At 45.7% G+C, this 23,088-nt stretch overlaps 1 protein-coding gene across 2 annotated transcripts in view; it reads right to left on the minus strand.

Moving 5' to 3' along the window:
- Vps39 (VPS39 subunit of HOPS complex) overlaps positions 1–22,882 on the minus strand; it is a 40,549-nt gene extending 17,667 nt beyond the window's left edge. The window contains exons 1-11 of one of the 2 annotated variants that reach the window (XM_041679130.1): positions 22,683–22,882; positions 20,048–20,113; positions 14,395–14,459; positions 13,662–13,704; positions 12,192–12,286; positions 11,083–11,181; positions 10,451–10,543; positions 8,084–8,267; positions 5,389–5,509; positions 5,172–5,292; positions 540–669 (exon numbers count right to left, since the gene is read on the minus strand). In XM_041679130.1, coding sequence (XP_041535064.1) covers positions 540–669; positions 5,172–5,292; positions 5,389–5,509; positions 8,084–8,267; positions 10,451–10,543; positions 11,083–11,181; positions 12,192–12,286; positions 13,662–13,704; positions 14,395–14,459; positions 20,048–20,113; positions 22,683–22,755 — 1,090 coding nt within the window. In that variant the 5' untranslated portion in view covers positions 22,756–22,882. Of the gene's footprint in view, positions 1–539; positions 670–5,171; positions 5,293–5,388; positions 5,510–8,083; positions 8,268–10,450; positions 10,544–11,082; positions 11,182–12,191; positions 12,287–13,661; positions 13,705–14,394; positions 14,460–20,047; positions 20,114–22,682 lie in introns of those variants that run through there. The other variant, XM_041679131.1, reaches the window with a different exon arrangement.
- Positions 22,883–23,088: the final 206 nt, after the last annotated feature.

Consider the following 23,088-nt stretch of genomic DNA (forward strand, 5'->3'; position numbering starts at 1 on the left):
TGGCAAGAGTCTAAATTCTCAGAGCGCACCTCCAGTGACTACTTCCTCCAGTAAGGATCCCTCCTAATCTCCCCAAGCAGCACCACCAGCTGGGAACCGAATGTGCACACCTGAGCTATGGGAAACATTCTCATTCAGGCCGCCACACGGGTCAGTTCCCATGTACCTGTCCCTCACCACCACATTCTAACAGAGAGCAAGGGCTCAGCACTGGCTGGCGCTGGCTCTCAACAGTGACCCACTGTTTAGCCTAGGAACTTCTGCGAGCCCTGCATTCAGTGAACACCAGCTGATCATGCACCTTTGCTGGGCTGGATGACTGTTACCTCTAATGATGAGGACAAAGAAAACTGGAAAACTGGAAGCCTGCATTATTGGGCAGGACCACATTAGATAGGATGGGGCTGTAAGTGTGTAACCACGTGGCCCCTCACGAGAGCTTGCCCAGCACAGATGCCGACTGTGATGACAGCGAGCCTCTTCTGCTCTCATTTCTCCCCATCTTCCCCGCTCTCTCCTCCACCACACCTGCATGTTACCTGTGCCAAGTTTAGCGAAGACCTGCATGGACTCATCAAAGCGCTTCTGGCAGAAGAGGTTGAAGGCATACAAGTTCTTAATGTGATGGATTTGCTGCTGCTTTTCACTATCTGAATCATCTTTCATTTCCTAAGAAAAGACAGAATAAATAAAAGCTCATTCACTCTCCAGTATTTGCTCTGCTCATTCAGGTGGTAAAACAGCCACAGGTGCTAAAATAAAATGTACGAGAACAACACGGTATCTGCCTGCACAGACTGCCTACCGAACGTCTTCTAAAGAAAACTTTTCTTTCTTTTTTTGTTTGTTTGTTTTTGGAGATAGGGTTTCTCTGTAGCTTTGGAGCCTGTCCTGGAACTCACTCTTGTAGACCAGGCTGTCTCAAACTCACAGAGATCCGCCTGCCTTTGCCTCCCAAGTGCTGGGATTAAAGGTGTGTGCCACCACCACCAGGCTTGAAGGAAACTTTTATTTCTTAAAGCATCTGCATTAAAACTTGGTTTAATTTTCAAAAAAATTTATTTATTTATTATTGTTTTTGGTTTTTTTGTGGTAGGGTTTCTCTACGTAGCCTGGCTATCCTGGAACTCACTTTGTAGACCAGACTTGCCTGTCTCCGGAGTGCTGGGACTAAAGGTATGCACTACCACCACCTGGCTTAATTTTGTATGTGTGTGTGTGTTTTGCCTGCACTGTGTACCTGTTGCTGTTATTTCATATATGTATGTATGTATGTATATGTGTGTGTGTGTGTGTGTGTGTGTGTGTGTGTGTGTGCGCATCCCATGTGTGTAATACCCATGGAGGCCAGCAGAGAATGTCAGAGTTACAGACAGTTGTAAGCTGTCGTGAGTGCAGGTGATCCAGCCTAGGTCCTCTATAAGAGCAGCCAGTGCTCTTAGCCTATGAGCCATCACTCCAGCCCGTTTATATGATTTAAAAAAATGCACTTTTATTTTATGCATGTTTGCCTAAATGTATGTGTACCACACATATGCCTGGAGCCTGGAAAGCCAAGGAGAGGGTGCATGACAATCTTCACATCACGTTGTAAAGAACCTATGCAATGAAAATCACCAGAGCTTCTACTGAGCGCCTACCTAGTGTCCCTGAAATCTATTAAGACCATGACAAACAAGGGAAGAGGAAGAACTATCACAGCCTAGAGATCACTGAGGATAAATGCTTAATGAACACGAGTGCCAGATTTGATCCTGCTACACACACAAATGGACGTTAATAGAAAGCTGGTCAAATCTCATCAAGTCTAAAGTTACATTTAAAAACAAAATCTGCCAGGTGGTAGTGGCACAGGCTTTTAATCCCAAAGGCAGGTGGATCTCTGTGAGTTTAAGGCCAGCCTGGTCTACAAAGTGAGTTCCAGGACTGCCAGGGCTACACAGAGAGACCCTGCCTCAAAAAAGAAAAAAAAAAAAAAAGCAGAAGCAGGGCGGCGATGGTGCATGCCCTTAATCCCAGCACTCGGGAGGCAGAGGCAGGTGATCTCTGTGAGTTCGAGGTCAACCTGGTCTACAAGAGCTAGTTCCAGGACAGGCTCCAAAGCTACAGAGAAACCCTGCCTCAAAAAAAAAAAAAAAAAAAAAAAAACCAACAAAACAACAACAGCAAAAACGAAGGACTGGGCATGATGGAGCATCCTTTGATCCCAGCACTTGGGAGACAGAGACAGGAGGGTTTCTGCGAGTTCCAGGTCAGCCTGTTCTATATAGAGAGTTCTAGGACAGTTCGACGTACAGAGACATTCCGTGTCAAAAGAAAAGAAAAAGAATGCTAACAGAAGCATGTTCGAAGGATCCCATCCTTCGAGTTCAGAACAAAAGGGATTCCCATACAGACCTCACCTTATTCAATCAGGCAAGGTCTCTTCAATCAAACCCAGTGCTGGCTGATATGGTTAGTCTTGCTAGCCAGCTTGCTCTGGGCATGATCTGTCTCCACCTTCCAAGGCTGAAATCATAGGCAAGCTGTCATATTCATCTTGTGTACCAGGCACACATGAAAAAACATTTAGAAAAAGATGAAATACTGGGGCTGGAGAGATGGCTCAATCTGTAATGTTCTTAAAGACCTGAATTCAGAGTCCGACCCCAGCAAAAAGCCAGCCAGATACAGCTGTACATAGTTATAATCCCTGTGTTGGGAATGCAGAGAGAGAAGAGGATCCCTAGGCCAGGCAGTTCAGCTACCTGGTTATCTCCAGGTTCGAAAAATAAGATACAGAGTGACTGGGAAGCCACCTAACATCAACCTCTGTCTAACGCATGCTTACACAGGCACACACACACAAACTAGAAATGAATATAGAATGTCAATAAAAATACGAAAAATGTTGACTCTCACTGGCCACCAGAGAAATGCAAATTAAAATAACATTGAGATTCCAGCTTACCCTAGTCAGAATGCAGTCAACAAGAAAATGAGTGACAACAAACGCTGGCAAGAGCAAGAACAAAAGGGAGACTTTATGCACTGAGGTGTAAATGCCAAGTCCAGCCACTATGGAGGTCAGGGTGCAGGTTTCTCAAAAACCTTTACACTCGACCTTCCACAGGACCCACTTCACCACTCCTGGGTATGGGGCCTCAAGTCACATCCTCGAGACATTTGCATACCAGTGTCTACTGCAGCACCATTCACAACAATGAAGCTGTCTGGCAAAAGAGGAAGGAGAAGCAAACCTGTCCAGAGGACTAAGGGGACCAGTGGGGGGTGAGGGGTGAGAAAAGGGAACGCAGAGAATAAAAGGGGCAATAGACTCAACATACAAGATATACATGAGCTTGAAAAATTAGCATTCTAAAGTGGGATTTATAATTTAATTACAGAATTTGCACACACAGAATAAAAGTTGTTTTTCAAAACAGCCACCATGGGCTTGAGAAATAACTCAGTCCATAAAGTGTCGCACGGCAAGCACAAAGATCAAACCGGTCTGATCCCTAAAACCCATGAAGAAAGGCTGGTGTGGTGGTACCTGCTTGCCTCTCCGCCCTGGGGAGGTGGAGAGAGGAGGCTCCCTAGGGCTCTAACGTGCCCCAGGTCTCACTCAGAGACTCTGGGGGGGGGGGGGAGGCTGGTGATGGCTGTCCTGAGGCCTCTAGCTTCCACACATACACACACCAGTGCATGTGAACCTGCGCACGCACACATGCACATACATAAAAGCGGCCACCAGAAGTAATTAACATGATCGCTGCTTCTCATTCAGAGACAGTCTAGACTTGCAAGAGCATCTAGAAATCAAGCTTACCATTACAGCATCAAGGCCTCTTTAAATTAACACTGTTCAGTCTAATGCCCAGGTTAGGTCCAGAGACGTATGGTCATTTCTGGAAATCAAATCCACTCCCTACAGATAATACAAACTATCACAGAAACCACATGCGTCAGTCTATGCCTGTAATACCAGCACTTGGAGGGTGAGGTGGGCAGACCGCCACACCAGCACGGGCTACACAGCCTTGTCTCAAAAATTAAAGGGGGAAAAATCACTAGCAATGGGAGAGAAAAATGGAGCAAGACACACCGCTGCTTTGCTGGGAACAACAGTCCACATGAACACAAAGGAGAGCGGCTGCAAACAGCAGAATGCACTTGTGTCCCCCCAGACCCCAGGGTCGGGAACCTGTTTCCTAGGGTGGTGATACCGAGAAGTGAGCGAAGTGAGTGTGGACCTTCAAGAGTGTGGCTTACTGGAAGGTGTTCGGGTCACTAGGGACGAAAGGCATTCGTGAGAGAGGGCTGTTATCCCTCTTGTCTACTCATGGTGGGATTAATTGTATGTCCTTGTATTTCTGTCTGTTCCAGTGCAGTGTGGAGCCTGCACTATGCCATTTGAACTCTGGATCTCTGAAAATGTGAGGTAAATAAACACCACTTTTTCTAAGCTGTCTGTTAATACAGGGATAAAAAGCTGACTGGCCCATGGCCACAGTAAACAGAAGGCTGCAGCAGTGAGGCAGTTCCAGAGTCTGAATGTTTACACTTGCCCACAGAAGTCACTTCTGAAAGAACCGAGGGGCCCTTTAGTGGCTTTAGGCAAAAACTGACTATTACTATATGTTAATGTATGATGGTCTTTAATTGTTCCAAACCATACAATATCTACTAAACTATTTTATTTCTTCCATTACTTTCTAGAAGACACCATTATAACTGACATTCAGTCTACACTTGAACAGGTAAGTAAAGTAATGTCATTAGTTACATAGATACTCAAACCCCAATCAAAGCCCCCCAGGCTTCCAGCTTACTCTTCATCTATATAAATAGAGATCTAAATACAATATAAATTATAAATACAGGGGGCTGGAGAGATGGCTCAGAGGTAAAGAGCACTAACTGCTCTTCCAGAGGTCCTGAGTTCAATTCCCAGCAAGCACATGTTGGCTCACAACCATATGTAATGAGATCTGGTGCCCCCTTCTGGCCTGCAGGTATACATGCAGGCAGAACACTATACATAATAAATAAATAAATCTAAAAAAAAAAAAGAAGGAATCTCAGAGTTGTTTAAAAAAAATTATAAATATAAATATTTGTACCATGGTCAGCTGCTTTATAAAAAGAGGAAAGCAGTCTGCCTCCAAAATTTAAGGAACAAGACTTACTGCGAGCTGTAGAGCCAGTTCAAACTGCTTGTCCTGGAGAAGCTGTTGGATTTGGGTTGCCATGGGAACAGGAATGAGTCTCCAAACAAAATGATTGCTGGCCACATAGATAATGTTTGATCTGGAAGCAGAAGAACATTGGTAAGAGGGCATGGGACTTACAATGGTACAGGGACTTGGGAGCAAGGCAGTCACAGTGAAGAGAGACGTTCCTTACCCCCCTGAGGTAATGAAGCGGGGCCTTTGCAACTCAATGCTCTGAACCAGGAGCCTCGGCTCGAGCGTTCGGATTTCCACGTACCGGGGCAACACTGCCACAATGTACGGGGGCTGGTGCTCTGCAAGAGAGGACGTGCTGAGCTTGTGTTCTGTCGAAGGCTTTGGGTGAAGGGTGGGCTTGGACTCAGATAACATGAAGGTGATGTAAACAGATCTCAAGAAAAAAAAAATCCTCAGGTCAAGCACCAAGACAGGAGGCTCCTTCAGTGCAATCCACAGGAAAGAGGACCATTGCCTGCTTAAGTGATATCAAGAGACATCTCTTGCACAGCAGAGCTACACTGAGCTTTCCTAACATGGCTGGACCAGCTCTACTACATAGAAGCTTCTTGTGCCATTTTCCTATCTGTCACAAAGCCAGGTCAGATAAAGGTAGGGTGCAGCTTTCCTGCCAATGCAGCTGCAGAACTGGGCTACAAAACTGCCTTGCATTCCCCAGAGAGATCAGGAGGAAGTTTCTTTTTTCCCTTCCTTACACTGGCTAAGGTTTCTGCTTAAGATTTTCAGAGAAAGAAATACAAACCCCACTTTGCCTGCTACAGCTGGAACATTCCCGTCTTTTCAAATACCGATACACTGACACTTAATCCCCAATGCACTGGTATTGAGAGGCAAGGCCTAAGGAAGGGGGGAGACCACAGATACGCACTACCACCCTGACTTCTTCTTTGACTTTGTTAAAAGAACATTTACCAAATCCACTCTTTCCTTTCTGTACTTTGTAGCAGGAATGGGACAATCCAGCTAGCTTAGTGTACTGGGGGAAGCAAAAGAATCTATATAAGTGCTAAAGTTAGTATGCAAAAAAATCTAAATTCCTTGCCATGAAAGCCTTCCTCTGGGAGGCTGTGTGATGAGGGAAATTTAACATGAAGGCAGGCAACAGAAAATATATATATATATATATATTTTTTTTTTTTTTTTGGTTTTTCGAGACAGGGTTTCTCTGTGGTTTTGGAGCCTGTCCTGGAACTAGCTCTTGAAGACCAGGCTGGTCTCGAACTCACAGAGATCCGCCTGCCTCTGCCTCCCGAGTGCTGGGATTAAAGGCGTGCGCCACCACCGCCCGGCCAGAAAATATATTTTTGAAAGAGCCATAAAAACTTAGAACTTTTAAGACGGAATAAAGAAAAGCTTTGCTTCATACTGAATTCTGAAATAAATTTACTGCTTGTACACAACATTAAACCTAACTGCAGAAACTTAAACACGGGTACTGCAGGCAGGTGTGATTCAATCAGTGGTGTTGTCAATGCAGAAACAGTTCTCACCTCAAAGGGAGGAAGAAAGAGTTTATTCTGGGCCTAGGTATGACCATGGCCTAGGAACACAGATCCAGGTATCCCTAAGAACTGCATTCCACTGTGAATGTGGCTGCATGAGATGTCATTAGTGACAGAACAAAAGAAATCATAAGTAAAAAATCTTTGATTTGGGGCCAGAGGAAGGCAGGTTACAGCAAAGCCGGGGAGCTGTGCAGAAGGCTTCGGGTGTTACCTGGTGATATTCCTTGCTCTGAGACTGATGAGAGCTTGTGGTTTGCTAAGAACACTCTGTAAAACTGCTGGGTTTAAAGGTTTACTTTATTATTTACTTATGTGTCTACGTGTGTGGGTGTGCTCACAGAAACCCAAGGAAGGTACTGGATCCCTTGGTGCTGAAGTTACAGTTAGTTGTGAGTTACTGGACATGAGTGCTGGGAGCCAACAAGTGCTTAGCGGCTGAGCCATTGCTCCAGCTCCAGCACACAATGTTTTACCAAGAAGTTCTACCTAGGACCGTCCCATCCTCTCAGTCCGTCTCACGGGCCTCAGACAGCTGGCCTTCGCTAGTTCCTCCATGATTCAGACTCCTGGCTGAGCTGGTCAAGCGCTGCACAGAGTCTCACTGTGGTCAGCTTGTCTCTGCATCTTCAGCCAGTTCCACCCTGTTCTGTCTGCCCAGAATGTAAGGAAATTGTTCTTCAAATCCCAGACTCCCTGCCTGGCCTCGTCCAATCTTCCCTATGCCGGGCATCATCTTCATGTCTAACTGAAAAATCAGACTTCATCTCTGCAAACTTCTGAATTCTAACGCATCCGCAGTGTCTTAGCTCTTCATCTGAGATGCAACCCTTTACTCACGAGCCTCTCTAACTCACTAACCATGTTTGTGTTTCTGACTGCAAGGGAAGTGTAGCAAGCATGCCATATGCTTCCAGAAAATACCACTGCAGAGGAAGGGGAGCCTAAGGTAGGTTTAGAAAGACTCCACCGTGAGGGCAGTCTGTCCCTCTAAATTATAAATATCAGAGGCATGAGTAAGGAATTTCCAGATGGAGACTGTTTTCCAAAAGAGCTAATAAACACCATTAACAGGAAGGTGAGAGAAGAGACAGAAGAGTGGAAACGATGGTGGACCCACTTCCTGAAATACATATTTCTTTGTAGATTCTTCCCCCTCTGAAGCAAAACTCAACTTCCAGAAAAGCCTTATCCCTTCTTTAATGTCCCTAAAAGTATTTACTTAAAAGAAGGGGACCTGGGGTGAGCAGCAGAAGGTGGGCAGTCTGCTAGAGCCCCTGCAGAACCCATTCTACAGGGATGATACAGCCTGCATCCAAAGGACAAAGCAGCAGCTACTGCTGGCCTCACCCATGGCCACTGGGATGTCTGTCCAGTTCAGCGCGCATTTCTGTGTACAGATGCCTTCCTCGTTGAGCACCACAGTGAGATCATCCTGACCCACAGCTACTTTTCCATCTGCCAGAGGCGCAACTAAGGGCTCCAGCTGCTTTCCTGTTGGGAAGAGCTCTTTGATGGACCCCTTTCCATCCACCTGCAGGAAGACATGAGGGGAGTTAGCCAGCACTTCCCAGAAAGAGGCATGTACGCAGCCTAGAAAAACCCACACAAAACCCAAACCAGAGAAGCCAATAATGTTCTTTGTTTGACTCGAGTGAATATGATTTTCATTGTGACCATCTTTTCCACAGTGCAAGAGCAGTTTCCAGAATGGAGAAAACCATGTGCCCGGCACCAACCGTGCTATAGTGCAGAGCAGCTGGGGCTTTTACCGATGCGAGGTGCTACAATACAGAACGTCACTGCTGGTGGGCATGAAAATGGTACAGCCAGCTTATATGCTAGCTTTTCATAGAGCTAAGCACAAGCCCACCACAGGTGCCAGCAATACCACCTCTAGGTACTACTGTCCATGGGAAATAAAACTTTACATTTATACAAACTCTCACATACAAATGCTTATAGCAGCTTTCTTCAGAGTTGCTAAAAATGGGGAACAGGTATAGCCTTCAGCTGACAGGCGAATAAACAAACTCCAGTCCATTCATGGCACAGAATACTTCGGCTGTGAAAGACAGCAACCACTGGCATACGCACACAGATGAATCTCTAATGTACTATGCTACGTAGATCTCCACTTGATACAATTCTGTTTATTTGACATTCTCCAAAAAACAAAACTTAAGAGACAATGCATCCTTATTAGTGGAGGTCTAGGAGCTGGATGAGAGGCAGCTGGAAGGGAGGTGGCAGGCTTGCTTAGATTGTCACTGTGGCATTAGTTATATAACCCTAGATATCTGTTAAAACCAAGAGTTATACAACAAAAAGAATAGAATTTAATGTACGTCAGGACATGAGCAATTTTTTAATAGCCATGGCTCTAAAGCAAGATTTGCCACCTTCAGAAAATGAAACCTTAAGAAGGTGAAGGGGGCCGAGTCTGTAGCTCAGTGGCAATGGTGCTGTGTGAAGAAGCGTCCACAGGAGTCAGAAGGTGAGACACCTGCTCCAGCCTTAGCCCCGCCACTCTGCAGACTCCTCTCAGTGTGCACATGCCTGGGTAGAATCTCATCTGCTGAGAGCAGTGACTCCTTCGGGACTCTGAACCCCGAGTGCTGGCAGCAGGAAAACATCCCCAAAGTAAACATGCAGAGCAAAAATAGCGAAGAGATAAACAATAAGGAGCTAACACTGTGGGGAGAATTAGGAAGGCTTCTAAAACTGCCGAGTCTGAGTTATCAGACCAGGGAGAAGCCAACAGATTGAGCTCACTCTATGAGGTGAGGAGCTGCCCATCTTGTCTACCTACAGTATGCACACAAGGAGGAAAGACAATGCTGTGGCTGTTCACCACTCTGTGGGAGAAAAAAACAAGTTCTAAAGACAGTTTGCATAGCAAGATTTTTTTTTATATGTGTGAGTATTTTGCCTGCATATTATGTCTGTGCACCACATGTGTGCCTGTACCCATGGAAACCAGAAGAGGGCATCAGATCCCCTGGAGCTGGAGTTACAACTGACTCATAGTTGCCCTATGGGCGTTGGGAACTAAACCTGGATCCCCTAGAAAAGAAATCAGTGTTCTTAACCACTGAGCCATCTCCAGCCTCCAGCAAGGTATATTCTAAAAACAGGGAAGAATCCCATATAGTAGAAGTACTTATTTTCTTCTCTTTAGGTGCTGGGGAATCAAACAGAAGGTCCCGTCCCTCTCCTGCACTGTTTCTGATTTGGGGAGAGAGGGAGTCTGGATGAGCAGCACCCCCATTTCCTCATCGGCATTTCTATAATACACCGATGCAACTTCTGAAATTAGTGGAAAAACTGAAAACAAACACACTAAGAGATTTTGAACTCTAAAATCAGAAATACTTAGGCTAACACTAAAAAAATTCATATGTAATTCTAAATTCTGAGCAGGTGACGCTTGGGAAAAAATATGATGATCGGACAGACAGTAAGCCAGAGCCCTGAGCCCCTCCCAGTCATCAGATACTGTTGGATAATGCGCAGCGAAGGAGCGCTAACTCTGCTTGGCTAAAGCACATAGACACCCGATTTGGGCGAACACTAAGAGCAGAAACACACAAAAACTATGCACACAGACAGGAACCTGTCACAGCCACAGCTCTACTTAACAAGGTTCAGAAGTGATGATCATCTGTCAAGGTAAACTCACGATCACCTCCCCAAGGCAAAAACAGAAGGTTTTACCCTGATCAGGTAGTAGTCTCTCTTGAAGCCAACGCAGATAGAATTTTCACACCATGCCATGGACTTGGGCACATCAGGAACACTAAAGTCCCCCTAAAAAAAGAGAATATGAGTTCAATTGAAAAGATGTTAAGGGGAGTAGACCCAGGCCTTTCTGCTATACTACTTCTATTCTGAAAAATACCCTACACTCCCAGAATTATATAAATAAAATATAAATCAGGTTTGTACTTAATCCCAGCACTCAGGAGGCAGAGGCAAGCAGATCTCTGAGTTCAAGGCCAGTCTGGTCTACAGAGCAAGTTCCAGGACAGCCAGGGCTACACAGAGAAACCCTGTCTCAAAACAACAGTAACAAAAGAAAACCAACTAACCAACAACATGAATTACCCTAATAAAAATATAAACCACCCAGGAACTGGAAAATACATCTGGAAAAGGTGAGAGCCACTAGAAGATAAAATAATCTTCGGTAATGCTGTGGAATTACGCAGCAGTGGGCACGAGCAACTCCCAGGGCTCTGCGTCAGTGCATCTGTCTGGGAGAACCTCGTTAGCTCTGAACAGGAGGCTGCGGCCAGCTACAGCACCAGCTCCCACCCCTTCCCCACGGCAGGGACAGTGGACTTTACCTGCAGTTCATGGAACTCCCTGTCCTTCCAGAAGTAGAGCTGCAGCTTCTTCCTCACTGCCACACACATCCGCAGCACCTCCTCGCCGGTCTCGGCGTGCTAGGGAGAAACACCCAGGCCAGTGAGCATGCGGTGACTCCACGGCACAGCGGCAAGCAGACTGGCAACCTCGACTTGAATCTAAACCTGCAAGTCCTAGAGCCCCACTGCCAGGGCTGGGTGGAGGAAGGCCAGTCTGTCCATCCTTAGACACACCTGGATGAGGAGCACTTCTTTCAGACGGACATTCTCAATTCAGAAAACAATCCCAGGGTATGTCTTCCATTCTATAATTGGGCCATCCCCTCCTCTGCCCCCTTTTTCCCTTAATCGTTTCTTGCCCGTGGCTGTCGGGGCCAGCATGAGTCAGTGACAGCAGACCCACTTGGAATACTTGGAAAGAATTGGGAAAAGAAAATCTCCAAGCGCAGGGCAATTGAGAGTGGCAGTGAGGGGCTGAGGAGATGGCTCAGAGGTTAAGAGCACTGGCTGTTCTAGGGGTCCTGAGTTCAACCACACAGTTAGTGGCTATAACCATCTGTAATGAGATCTGGTGCCTTCTTCTGGCCTGCAGGCATGCATGCAGGCAGAGCACTGTGTACTAATAAATCTTTAAGAAAAAGAGTGAAAGAGAGCCACCAAAAGCTATCAACAATCCCAGCTGAGAAGCGGCCCAGGAAGTCTGAAGAACAGAAGGCTGACGAACTGGCAAAAACAAAGATGTCATTTTTGAACAATGCAAACTCCCTATGACCAAGACTACAGTACTTTGTTTAGAACAAGTCAATTTAACACCACGACCAGGTTCAAGATAGTGTTGAGGTGCTGCTTTCCCGCAGTGGTCCGCATGACAACTAGCTGCCTCCTGACACATTGACACTCGGCGATTTAACTAGCACACAGGGAATGAAAAGCTTGCATCCTCATATCACATATAATATGACTCAAAGCAAAATATTCTTCTCTGAAGGCTGCTGGGTTTGGATGCCAGAGCCATTCTGCTCATGGAGTGTTAGGAACTTGGGCAGTACTGGATTCACAAAGCCAAAGTTCACCTCAAACACACTCACCTGGAGGTCACAGGTGAACAATGATGCCCCCTTGGCCTTTGAAACGGTAGTGATTTGTTGAAATGTCAGCAAGTCATGGACATAAATGTTGTTTTCTGTTTGGGAGAAATCACAATGTCACTAAGTCAATCTCTAACACAATCACCAAGATAAAATCATCAAAGAAAAAATTAACTGTGTAACATCTAAAAGAAGTGAACTGCAGACTCTGGCTGAGGATGTACTTCCAGTTCCACTAACGATGTCCATTCCTGACTCTATCGGTGCAAGCATCTTCTGACCTTAAGATGCTGGGATGACTTCAGTTCAGGGAGCTTTCACTTCCTACTGCCCTTGAACTCTCAAGTGTGGAAATACGTCAGCATTTATTCAGGAAATACTTTTCTCAGCCACATAAGCTAGCAAGCTCCGTTAGAAAAAAACAAAGACTCTGGATTCTGTACAAACCATGGCAAGGATTTCTGCTTCAGCACAACTCATGAACCACTCAGTTCCAAGACACCAATCAGTGCCCAAACCAGGACAGACCAACCCTGTATTCCTCTCCTGTCTGTATAACCTTTCACAAAGCTTAACTAGGCATAGGAGGAGATTAAAACAACGAACAACAGCATAATTACAGACACAGCAGCAACAGCACAGGGGTGCTGTCTCTCTCAGAATATCTCGCTGCTATCTTTGCTTCAACCCCACGGCTGACACAGGTAACCAAAACTGCAGAAAGTAAACCCGTGGGCAGAAGGATCACCAAAACATCTAAACTGACCTTTCAGCTAGCTCCTATGGTGGAGATTTAGTGCTTAGATGTTTAGCTGTGGACCAGGAACTAAAGTTATAATGATTCTGTCATTCAGGCCTTGGGCTAAATAGTCCAGGGTGTGAGGTAAGTGTTTAGGCTTCAGCCTCTCTGGCTGCCTCCTGCAAAACCATGACGCTGCAGGTGAGGGCTCTAACAGTCTGGCCCCAGCTGCCTCTTGCTGGATAGCTTGTCATCTTTATCACATGTCCTAAGTCAGGCCACAAGGAACATCTATTGCCACATGACAGCCTTGCTTAAGTTGCTCCTGCCACAAAGGTTCTGCCTACTTCTCTCTTCCTATGGAAACTGTATCAGTCCTTCCTATTCCCCGGATCCCACAGCACTGTCAACGTTTCTATGACCATTACTTCCTAAATTCTGGCCGTGATAATGAAAATATAATCAAAGGTAGATGCAATGTCTCATTGATTTCTGTACTTCTAATGTCTACGTCAGACTTGCACAGGCTATGGTATATAATTATATGATCCCTGGATAGATTATTACTTGTTGATCACTGAACAGAGAGTCTTGAAGAATAGAGTTCAAATTCATGAGAGATGTCACCTTCATTACCCATATGCCCTGCTGTATCTGGTTAAAAGGTACCAGCTCATTGTTAAATACTATGAAATTAACACAGAAAATACAAACGTAGCCCCTTTTCTTACCTAACAAGCTGACTAGAATCTTAAACTGGGAAACCACATGGATCTGGAAAATAGCAAATCATCACACGCAATTAAACATTTCCGGTAAGGTTTACTGAAAGTTCACTTAACAAGAAGACTAAACCGGACTAAAGGGCCTGTACTGGTGACAGACACCTGACTCATTTTTTCTGTGTAACCACGGTCTCTGCTTGTGAAAGAGGATTCAGGTGCATGACCACAGGCTGAGTCCCTATATAAAGAGGACAGAGAGAAGAGGATTCAAATGAAATAACATCAACAAGTTCTACCTCTGGCTAGGGCTTGAGTATATTCCTCAATAGCTAATGCCTCTGTGGGGGGCCTGGTCCTTAATATCACTGTGGTCTGGTGGGAAGTCTATGGGTCACTTGGGATATATAATTAGAAGAGAGCCAATTAGTGCTCATGGGATTCTTCAATTAGTTCTCAAGAGAGGTCAGGCTGTTGAACAGGTCAAACTCTTCCTGAATCACTCCGGCTTCCTGTGAGACAGTATGACCTTCCCTTGTCGTGTGTGTCCTGTCACGAGGCTTTCAGCATGGCTGAGATGCTGGCAGCACTGTGTTCTTGGACTTCTAGCACTTTGAGCTCGATCTTGGCTCTTCCTCAAGTAGCCTGCTTCGGTATTGTATTACAGCGCTGAAAACCAGACTAACACAGCAGGGCTTCATGGAGTCAAATAATACCTGTACCAACGAGCAAGGCCACTTACCTGCTGGATCTTTTTGGAAAAGTTCTTATTGGACTTCTCTAGTGTTACCTCAAACCTGTTACAACCTATGGAAAACAAACAAACCTCTGTAGTTCCAAGCACAGGGATACATAAGAAACAAAACACAGAGTCATGTGCACTCCTAATAAACCTTTAAATTAGCTAAAGGACTACAAGCCAGAGGTCTAAAACAGGCGGCTCTCTTTCCTGAGCACAGCAGGTGGCTTTCAACCCCAGGGTTACGGCAGAGGGTCTCACACACCTTTACCATCAGCAGGAAAGATCATAAGGTGTTTACCAAAGCAGCCAGGTACTCGGAGTCTGAAGATCTTACTCTACAAAATACACTGGCCAAGTGTTTCTCAAAAAGAGGGTAAAGAGTTGTAGTCACGTGAGAGCCTGAGCTGTGAGACTCAGGTCAAAGTCTACTTCCACCTAGACAGAACTACATCCCGGCAGCCGCCCTGCATCCTGCAGACAGAGCAAACAGCACCATCTCCAAGCCTGTGCAGGGGAATGCATCTACACTTACTGCCTCTTTCAGGTGAGGCTACATCTGCTGCCACTGTTGCAAAAAAGGGGAAGAAAGTCAACACCATAAAGACACAGGAGCCTGATCTTGCTGGGGAAGCAAGCACATTCAGCTACAGGAGTTACCAGATCAAAACCAAGCAATTATATCATAAACAGCTACCACTAGATACCACTAGATACAATGTGTGGGACTGGTTTCAACCTACATTGTATATCATCCCACAGCTAACCCCAAGGAGCTGGTACCCCAGTGTTGTCCAAGAAAAAGTCTTACTTTGTAGCCTGTGGTGGCCTAGATTTTACTGCAAAGGCCAGGCTGGCCTTGAATTTGCTGCAATCCTCCTGCCTCAGCCTCCTGAAAGCTGGGATTAAGGGCATGAACTGTCACACGGGTTTTCACTTTTTCCTCATTTTCTTTTATTACTAGGGCGGGAGCATCCGCAGCAAAGGACAGATCGGTGGAGTTAGTTCTCCCCTTACCCAGGTTCCAGGCATTGAATCTGGGTCATCAGCCAAGCCCTTCACCACTAGAGCACCTCACTAAACACTCATTGGTTGGTCTGTTTGTTTGAGACAGGGTCTGGAGCTCTTGTCCTGTTTCCACTTCCAAAGGTGCTGGGGGGGATTATAGGTATGTGGCACTCCGGCAGGTTCCACAGTCATATTTGAGGTGTCGGGTGGGAACAGTAGCTAGGGGAACAGCCAGTGTTGGGCAAACATCTGTTCTCACAAAGACAAAGCTGGAAAACAGCAATATTCTGTTCTTTTCAAGCAACTGGATCTTCGCTGTAGATAACAGACTTGACAAAGGGAGTTTCTGAGATCGAGGACTCACCCTCAGACATATCAGTGAGCTGTGTATTCTGCTACCGTAGGAGCACACTGGTCTGCCTGATGCATTGGATGGCCCTTGGCATGCATGATTTGAAACTTCAACTGGAAGTTTCAAAACTAGCATCTGGAAAAATAGTTTCACAAGTCACAAATTTTCTGAATGATAGCATATTGCATTCTAGAATATTTAACACCACACTCACTGCTGTCATCCCAAACACCAATGGAAAAATCTTTAAGGCTAAGCCCTCAGGGTCTCCAGAGCTGGGCCAGGCCTGGTCCTGCACTTCACAGTGGCTGCTATCCAGAGCCAGGTGCTCACTGGCCATTCCCGTTGTGAACTGTGGAGCTTGAGGCTACGGCCAAAGCACCCCCGGGTCAAGGGAGAGCTGGAAGAGGAGTCCTTGGACGTCTGCAGAGAGGCTATTATAACTCTTACTATCGTTATTTCAAATGACAGTGAATGGGAAGCCGGTTCGCTTTAAGAAGGGAGGTGGTGGCATCTGAACGCCGAGAGCGGGTTTCAGAAGCTGGTGAGCACCATCAAAGCCATGCTGCCTCAGTCTCCAGAGCCTGAAGGCAGAACCCTGAGACCTCCTGGCTACCCTAGACAGACACCTAGGGGCAGGAAGGACTGAAATATCTCACAGACCCATTTTTCCTGCATGTTCCTGTAGCTGCCTGTGGTTTTGCCTTTGCATGGGGGGGGCATATCTGTCTGGAATCCACCTTTGCACCCACCCCATCCTGCCCCCTCCTACTCTTCCCTACCTCTTCTGAAATCCCCGTGTCTCCCATCAGCTCTCGTGCGTCACTTCCCCTTCTCTAGTGGAAGGTGCAAGTGTGTGCAGAGAAGAGGAAACTCAGCAACACTGGCAATACTTTCTAGTCGAATAAATGTTGGATAAGTTAAATCTGAGAAGGCAGCAAGCTTATGGGGTAGGCACTGACTGGCCACACTTTCCCTTTCTGTTGTAACTTAAAAAATACTGCCAGTGTGTTCCTCTGAAGCGATTTCTTAGAAAGAAAAGAAAAGAAAGAAAGAAAGAAAGAAAGGAGGGAGGGAGGGAGGGAGGGAGGGAAGGAGAGAGGGAGGAAAAAAGAAGAAGAGAGAGAGAACAGTTGGGTGCAGTGAGTGGCCCATGCCTTTAATCCCAGCACTCAGGAGGCAGAGTCAGGCGGATCTCTGTGAGTTCGAGGCCAGCCTGGTCTACACAGTGAGTTCAGTACAGCCAGGGCTACATAGTGAGACCCTGTCTTGAAAAAAACAAAAAGCCAAGAACTTTACTCAATATCCCAAGGGGGTCTGAAAAACTAGTCTTTCAGGCAAAACTAATGTACCATGAGAAAAAAAAAACAGTTCATCTCATAACAACATAAAAAACACCTTTCCCTGAGATAGCCATGGGTCTGCATACCTAAAACTAACTATGGAGGCCAGGATAGCCTTGAATTTGAAACAATCCTCCTGCCTCAGCTTTCTACATCATGAGATTAAAGGCACCAAGTCACTACACTTGGCCTGAAAAGTTGTTTTTATTTTGTTTGACAAGGTCCCACACTGCAGCCCAGGGGCCCTCAGTGTCTTGACAGTCTTCTTGCCTCCGGCTCCAAAGTGCTATTATAACAGCTGTGAGCCACCGTGCCTTGCTGATTCTTTATTTTTGTTTTATTTATTGTAGTGTTCTGCATTTACCTTAACCAAAAGGCTGAGAAGCAATTATTTAGTTTTCTGCTCCCCCATTAAATCTGAACCCACGCCATATGGCCAGAAAACAATGGTTAAATGTTTAGATAGTTCAAGGTAAGCTTACTATTTAAACCAATGACTACATCTGTCAAGGACTAAAAACATTCTGGCTTTGAGAACTCCAACTTTAAAGCGAGGAGGAGAGAAGAACTACCCACAGGGTCCTCCGTGTGCAGCGCGGTCCTTCACTCCCAGACACACTACCTATGGCTGCTTTCCGCTTACAGGGGCATTAAACTCAGGGCAAATTTTATGATGCTTAAAGCCTAACTTGGACTTTTTTTTTCTAGTTGAAGCTTTACATTTTTGTTTGTTTGTTTTGTTTTCCGAGATGGGTTTCTCTACACAGCCCTGGCTGTCCTGGAACTCACTTTGTAGACCATCCCACTGGCCTTGAACTCACTGCCTGACTTTACCTCACAAGTGCTGGGATTAAAGGTGTGTGCTGCCACTGCCCAGCTTGAACACCCAGAAGCGGGTGTTGGATTCCCTGGAGAGGCCCAGTGAGGGTCCTGGGAACTAAACTTGGGTCCTCAGCAAGAGCAGTACGCACTCTTGACCACTGGGCCATCTCTCTAGCACACAAAATGGACTTTTGCTGGTTTTTAAAGATTTAGTTTTATTTACATGTGCATGTTTGCTTCCGTGTATGTATATGTGGGCATCTGTGGAGGCCAGAAAAGGGCACCAGATACCCTGGAACTGGAGTTACAGGAAGTTTTGAGCCAATAAAGGTATTGGAAACCAAATTCGGGTCCTCTGGGAGAGCAAATGTTCTTAACTGCTATTCCAACTTCCCTGCCTTATTTGGACTTTTTGGAGAAGTTTGATGACCCTGACTTAAAGAAAGTAACGCAAAAATGAAATAAACTCTCTATTTTAGTCTCCAGTTTCTCCTCTTACCTTTCATAGAACCTGATCTTTATTTTATTTTATTTTATTTTTTGAGACCAACTCAAAGCTGGCCATGAACTCATGGACGATTCTCCTGTCTCAGCCTCCTGAGTGCTGCAATTACAGGTGCGAGCCACCACACCTGACCTTTTAAATTTTCTTATTATGAGACAGGGTCTTGTTATACAGCTCAGGCTGACCTTAAATTTGTGATCCTTCTGCCTCAGTCTCCTGAGTATTATGGATAAGCACCATGACCACTGGCCCTTCTTCTTTCTCTATTGCCACAGATTTTTTTCCTCAATGTTATGAGACCCCTTTCCAGATTTCAAAAAGAGGCTCCTATTTCTACTCTCACCTGAAATTACTAAGGAAATACATCAGGCTGAAAACTGCAATTTCTGGGGCTAGAGAGATAGCTATGGTTAAGAGCACTTGCTACTCTTGCAGAGGACTTGAGTTTGGTTCTCGGCATCCATATCCACCAGCTGACAACCACCTATGACTCCAGCTTTAGGGGACCTGATGCCTTCTTCTGTCTTCCCTAGTTACATATGGATGTATACAGAGTCACAGATATACACAGAGAGACATATACACATGAATAAATATAAGAAAATCAAAAGAAATTTATAAGAAAACTATATAATTGTTATATTTTCAGGTCCATTATGGTTGAATAATGACAACTTGGTCTAACCTCTTCTTGCATGAAGAGCAAGTTTCTATATATAGTAGTTTTAGGGCATAATACGCTAACATCAGTTTTCTTTTTTTACGTTTGCGTGTGTGCACACCCGTGTGCAGGAACATATGTACATGTGTGTACATGCATGTGGAGGCTAGAGGACAACATCAGATGATGTTCTACCTGTCACTGGGACCTGGAACTCACTGATTCTGTTAGTCTGCCAGTCTCTGCTTCCTCGGACCTGGGATTCCAAGCACGTGAGGTAAGCCTGGCTGTTTTACAACAGTCCTGGGGATCAGACTCAGACCCTGGCTCGAGCTCTACCCGTCGGGCTCTCTCTCCGGCCTTCCAAACATCCATTTTCCATAAAGGAGTACAGACGTAAAACCAGAACAAAGGGGGAATCTTTAACAGAACACATTTCAAACACTTTAGTTATTATTCTACACCATCACTGACAAAGTCACAATTAATGAGAGCTGTCTAAAGTCCTTCCAAGCCCATTGCTGCTTTACCTACTCTCAACAACTTCACCAAAGTTTACAAAAGAGAATGCTAGTATTGAAAGGACTCAGCCAGTCATGTGGCCAAAAAGGAAAACTAGGCTCAAACCTAGATTGCCCTCTTCACAGGTGGCCTAGCCTCATAAGTTGGTGTCGTCCACATCAATGGCCACTGTTCTTTACAGGTTTTCTTTCTTTCTGCCTACAACTATACAGCATGTATACAGAAACATTTCTTATTAGGTAGTGAATCTCCTAGATAAGAAGGTAGGTATTATTCAGCTCCACCCACCAGAGGAAAAGATCCCAGGAGATTCTCAATGTTTCTCCCCTTTCTCCACAGTCCTCCCTCCAATCACCCCCTAACTGGCCTGAGAATCTCTGTTTCCACAGTTGCACACTAGCTGTAAAGCTTTCCTGTGCATCATCTGGGTTCGAGACACTTACCGGCATCCTTCCGAATCCTGTAGAGAAGAAGATGTCCTTGTTTGGTTCCAACAAGAAGCCATTCCTCTAGAAAAGAGCCCAGAGAAAGTTCATTGGCTTTTGTGAAAGCCTTATTTCTTTACCTTGGGTCTGAGGAGGCTGGAGTTGTGGCTTGGTAGTAGAGTCCCTGCCTGGTGTGAGACATAAACTCTGCTTTCAAGTCTTAGTGTGTATGTGTGTGTGTGTGGGGGGGGGGGAGGCCACAGTGGAAGGGGCCAAAAAGGAGAAGGAAGAAAGAGAGGGTTGTTGGAAACAATCAAAAGTGATTTATTTTGCCAGGCACATGGCTCACACCTATTCTCTCAGCACTTAGACCACTAAGGCAGGAGGACTTCAGTGAGTTTAAAGCTAGCCTGGGCTACTAAGTAAGATTATTTTTAGACCAGAAACATTAGCAGATTAAAAAAATGTCCTTGGCTTCATTGTTTAAGATTAAGTCTAGTTTCCATTACTGTCCATTCTATCTGCCCCTGTCCTTTCTAAGCTACAAGTATCATTTAGAAATTTTGGTTGATTCTTCCACTTTTTCTTTGGGCCATCCATGTGAAAATGAGCAATTTTCACAAACACAAATATACACAGGCATATAAACACAATCCACATGCCCTATCTGCTTGTTCTTATTTCAGGACAAGGAATAGGTTGGTCCTGAGCTCCTGAGCTCCCCATGTTCTTGTCTCAGCTTCAACCTGATCATGTCAGATGTTTCCAGACATGGTGAAAACTCTGGAACTTGGTCTAGTAATGTTAATGCCACTTCAGGGGTTTGAGCAAAAGAGAGACGCAAAGGGGTGTAGGTCTTTAAAGGCTGGATCTATGTGAATGCACAGAAAAAGATGAAAACGACAAAGACGAATGCAGGCTGAGGTAAATGAGAATGCTAGCATGGTAATTCAGGTAAGAGACAGAGCCTTCGTCAGGAGCAGTAACAACAGACGTAGGAGAAATGACTAGATTGGAGATTTATTCTGGACAGTCAAGAGTCTTTGATAGACTGAGAATGTGAGGAGTCAACTGTGATTCCAAGGCCTGTAGCTTCACCTAAGGAGAAAGAGAAATCCCATTTATTACAACATGGGATACATGATAGGAGTATCTGGAGATATTAGAATCTAGAACAGAAGCTGGATTAATGGCTCAGAGGTTAAGAGCATTGGCTGCTCTTCCAGAGGGCCTGAGTTTGTTTCCAGAACCCATATGGTGGCTCACAACCATCTGCCCGTGCTTTTGTTCCTCACTGTGTTCTAGGAACACAGACACTGTTTCTCCTGCATCCTTGCATTCCTGTCTCGGGTGGAGAGGACAGTCCAGGTAGGTATCTAATATGTGTTTGATGAAACAGTAGAGAAATTAATCCCTCCATTTATTAGTTTCTACTGAGAGCACTTTCCTCCAGGAAATGAGGTTTTCTCGAGATGTTTGAGGATTCTCTCCCTGAACAAAGGACTAGACCAGTTTACCATGAGGTACTATTTAACAGAGGCTAGCGGCTGCTCAAAGCATTAACACAAAATCTGAATCCCTCTGGGAACTCCACAAAGACCCAGCAAGGATGGCTGGATAGCACTATAGGTAGATGCACAGGACACTGGTCGCCATCAAGAGTCCCACATGGGCCGGGCGATGGTGGCGCACCCCTTTAATCCCAGCACTCGGGAGGCGGAGGCAGGCGGATCTCTGTGAGTTCGAGACCAGCCTGGTCTACACGAGCTAGTTCCAGGACAGACTCCAAAACCACAGAGAAACACTGTCTCGAAAAACAAACAAACAAACAAAAAAAAAAGAGTCCCACATGGTCCATCATGGCATCTTTCTCAGTGTAAGATCTAAGTGAGGTTTCTAAAGTCCACCTTCGTATAGGCCCTTGATTTCTCGGACATGGACATTAACAGAGAAGACTGAAATTATTCCTACTTAGCCTTTGGGGGTTGTAACGGGTACTAATGATTCATGGAAAAGCACTCAAAGTAGCTGAGAGTTGAGAGTTAAGATTTACATACTTGAACTCCAAAACAAACAAAAGATGCTGACCTTGCTTTCTGCATTAGTCAATCCCAAGGAAAAAAAAGCATACAAGGTCATATAGGTTAGGTTTCACATCTGTTGTGATGCTCTATTTCAGAGTTAGGCAACTTGGGCACTTCATGGCATAAGGCAATCAACCACTCAAAGAAAGTATGTGAGCTATGTACCGTAAAGAAAAGTAAACTGTGACAGAACACTAAGGGCTCTGAAGCATACGCTGCTAACGTGTTCACTGCCCAGTAAAACATCTGTGTCTTTCACCTAGGAAACTGCACGACCATTTATTTGAACAAGTTCAAGCCCCTGGCAGCGTTACAACTTCCCAGTGCTTTGCCTTTTTCCACTCAGGACTTCGTAGGAACAGAAGGGGCCCCAATCAAGCACAATTAATACAGCGAGCTTAACCTCTAGATGCACATTGCACAAATGGACTGTCCTTAGAGATCGCGCAAGCCGCCCCGGGTGCACAGTCCTGTCATCTCTGCCCTCTCTGACAGCATGCGTCCTCCGCCCACCTACACGGTCAGACGCCTAGCCTCCCACAAGACAGGCGCGAGGCCCCGCGGCTCACCCCAGGCAGCCAGGCAGTCGATCTGCAGGGGAAGCTTTTCCAGGATTGGCACCGGCTCGAAAGCGTCGTGCATGGCTGCGGAGCTTCACCGCCGCCGTCCTGCTCCGGCTGCTGGGCGGAGCCTGCGGCCCGAAGACAGGGAAGACCCGGATCCCACCGGGAACCCCGCTACCGGACCTTCGCCAACACAACCATCCTCGCCGCCGGACTTCCTGCTGTCTTAAGCCCGCCCCTTCCGCCGCAACAAGCTCCGCCCCTCTGAGTTCCCATCCTGACAGCTGTTGTGGAAGGACCAAAACTGGTTTTAGAGTCTTAGGCTGTGAACGTAATGAAGACCTCATGCTGTCGGGGAGAGTGCCAGCAGAGATGGCACAGTCCAGAAATCCTAGCACTCCGGAGGATCAGA

This window comes from Microtus oregoni, unplaced genomic scaffold (genome assembly GCF_018167655.1).
Source record: "Microtus oregoni isolate MIOR12 unplaced genomic scaffold, Mior012 000031F_ref0000149, whole genome shotgun sequence".
Classification (NCBI taxonomy): Eukaryota; Metazoa; Chordata; class Mammalia; order Rodentia; family Cricetidae; genus Microtus; species Microtus oregoni.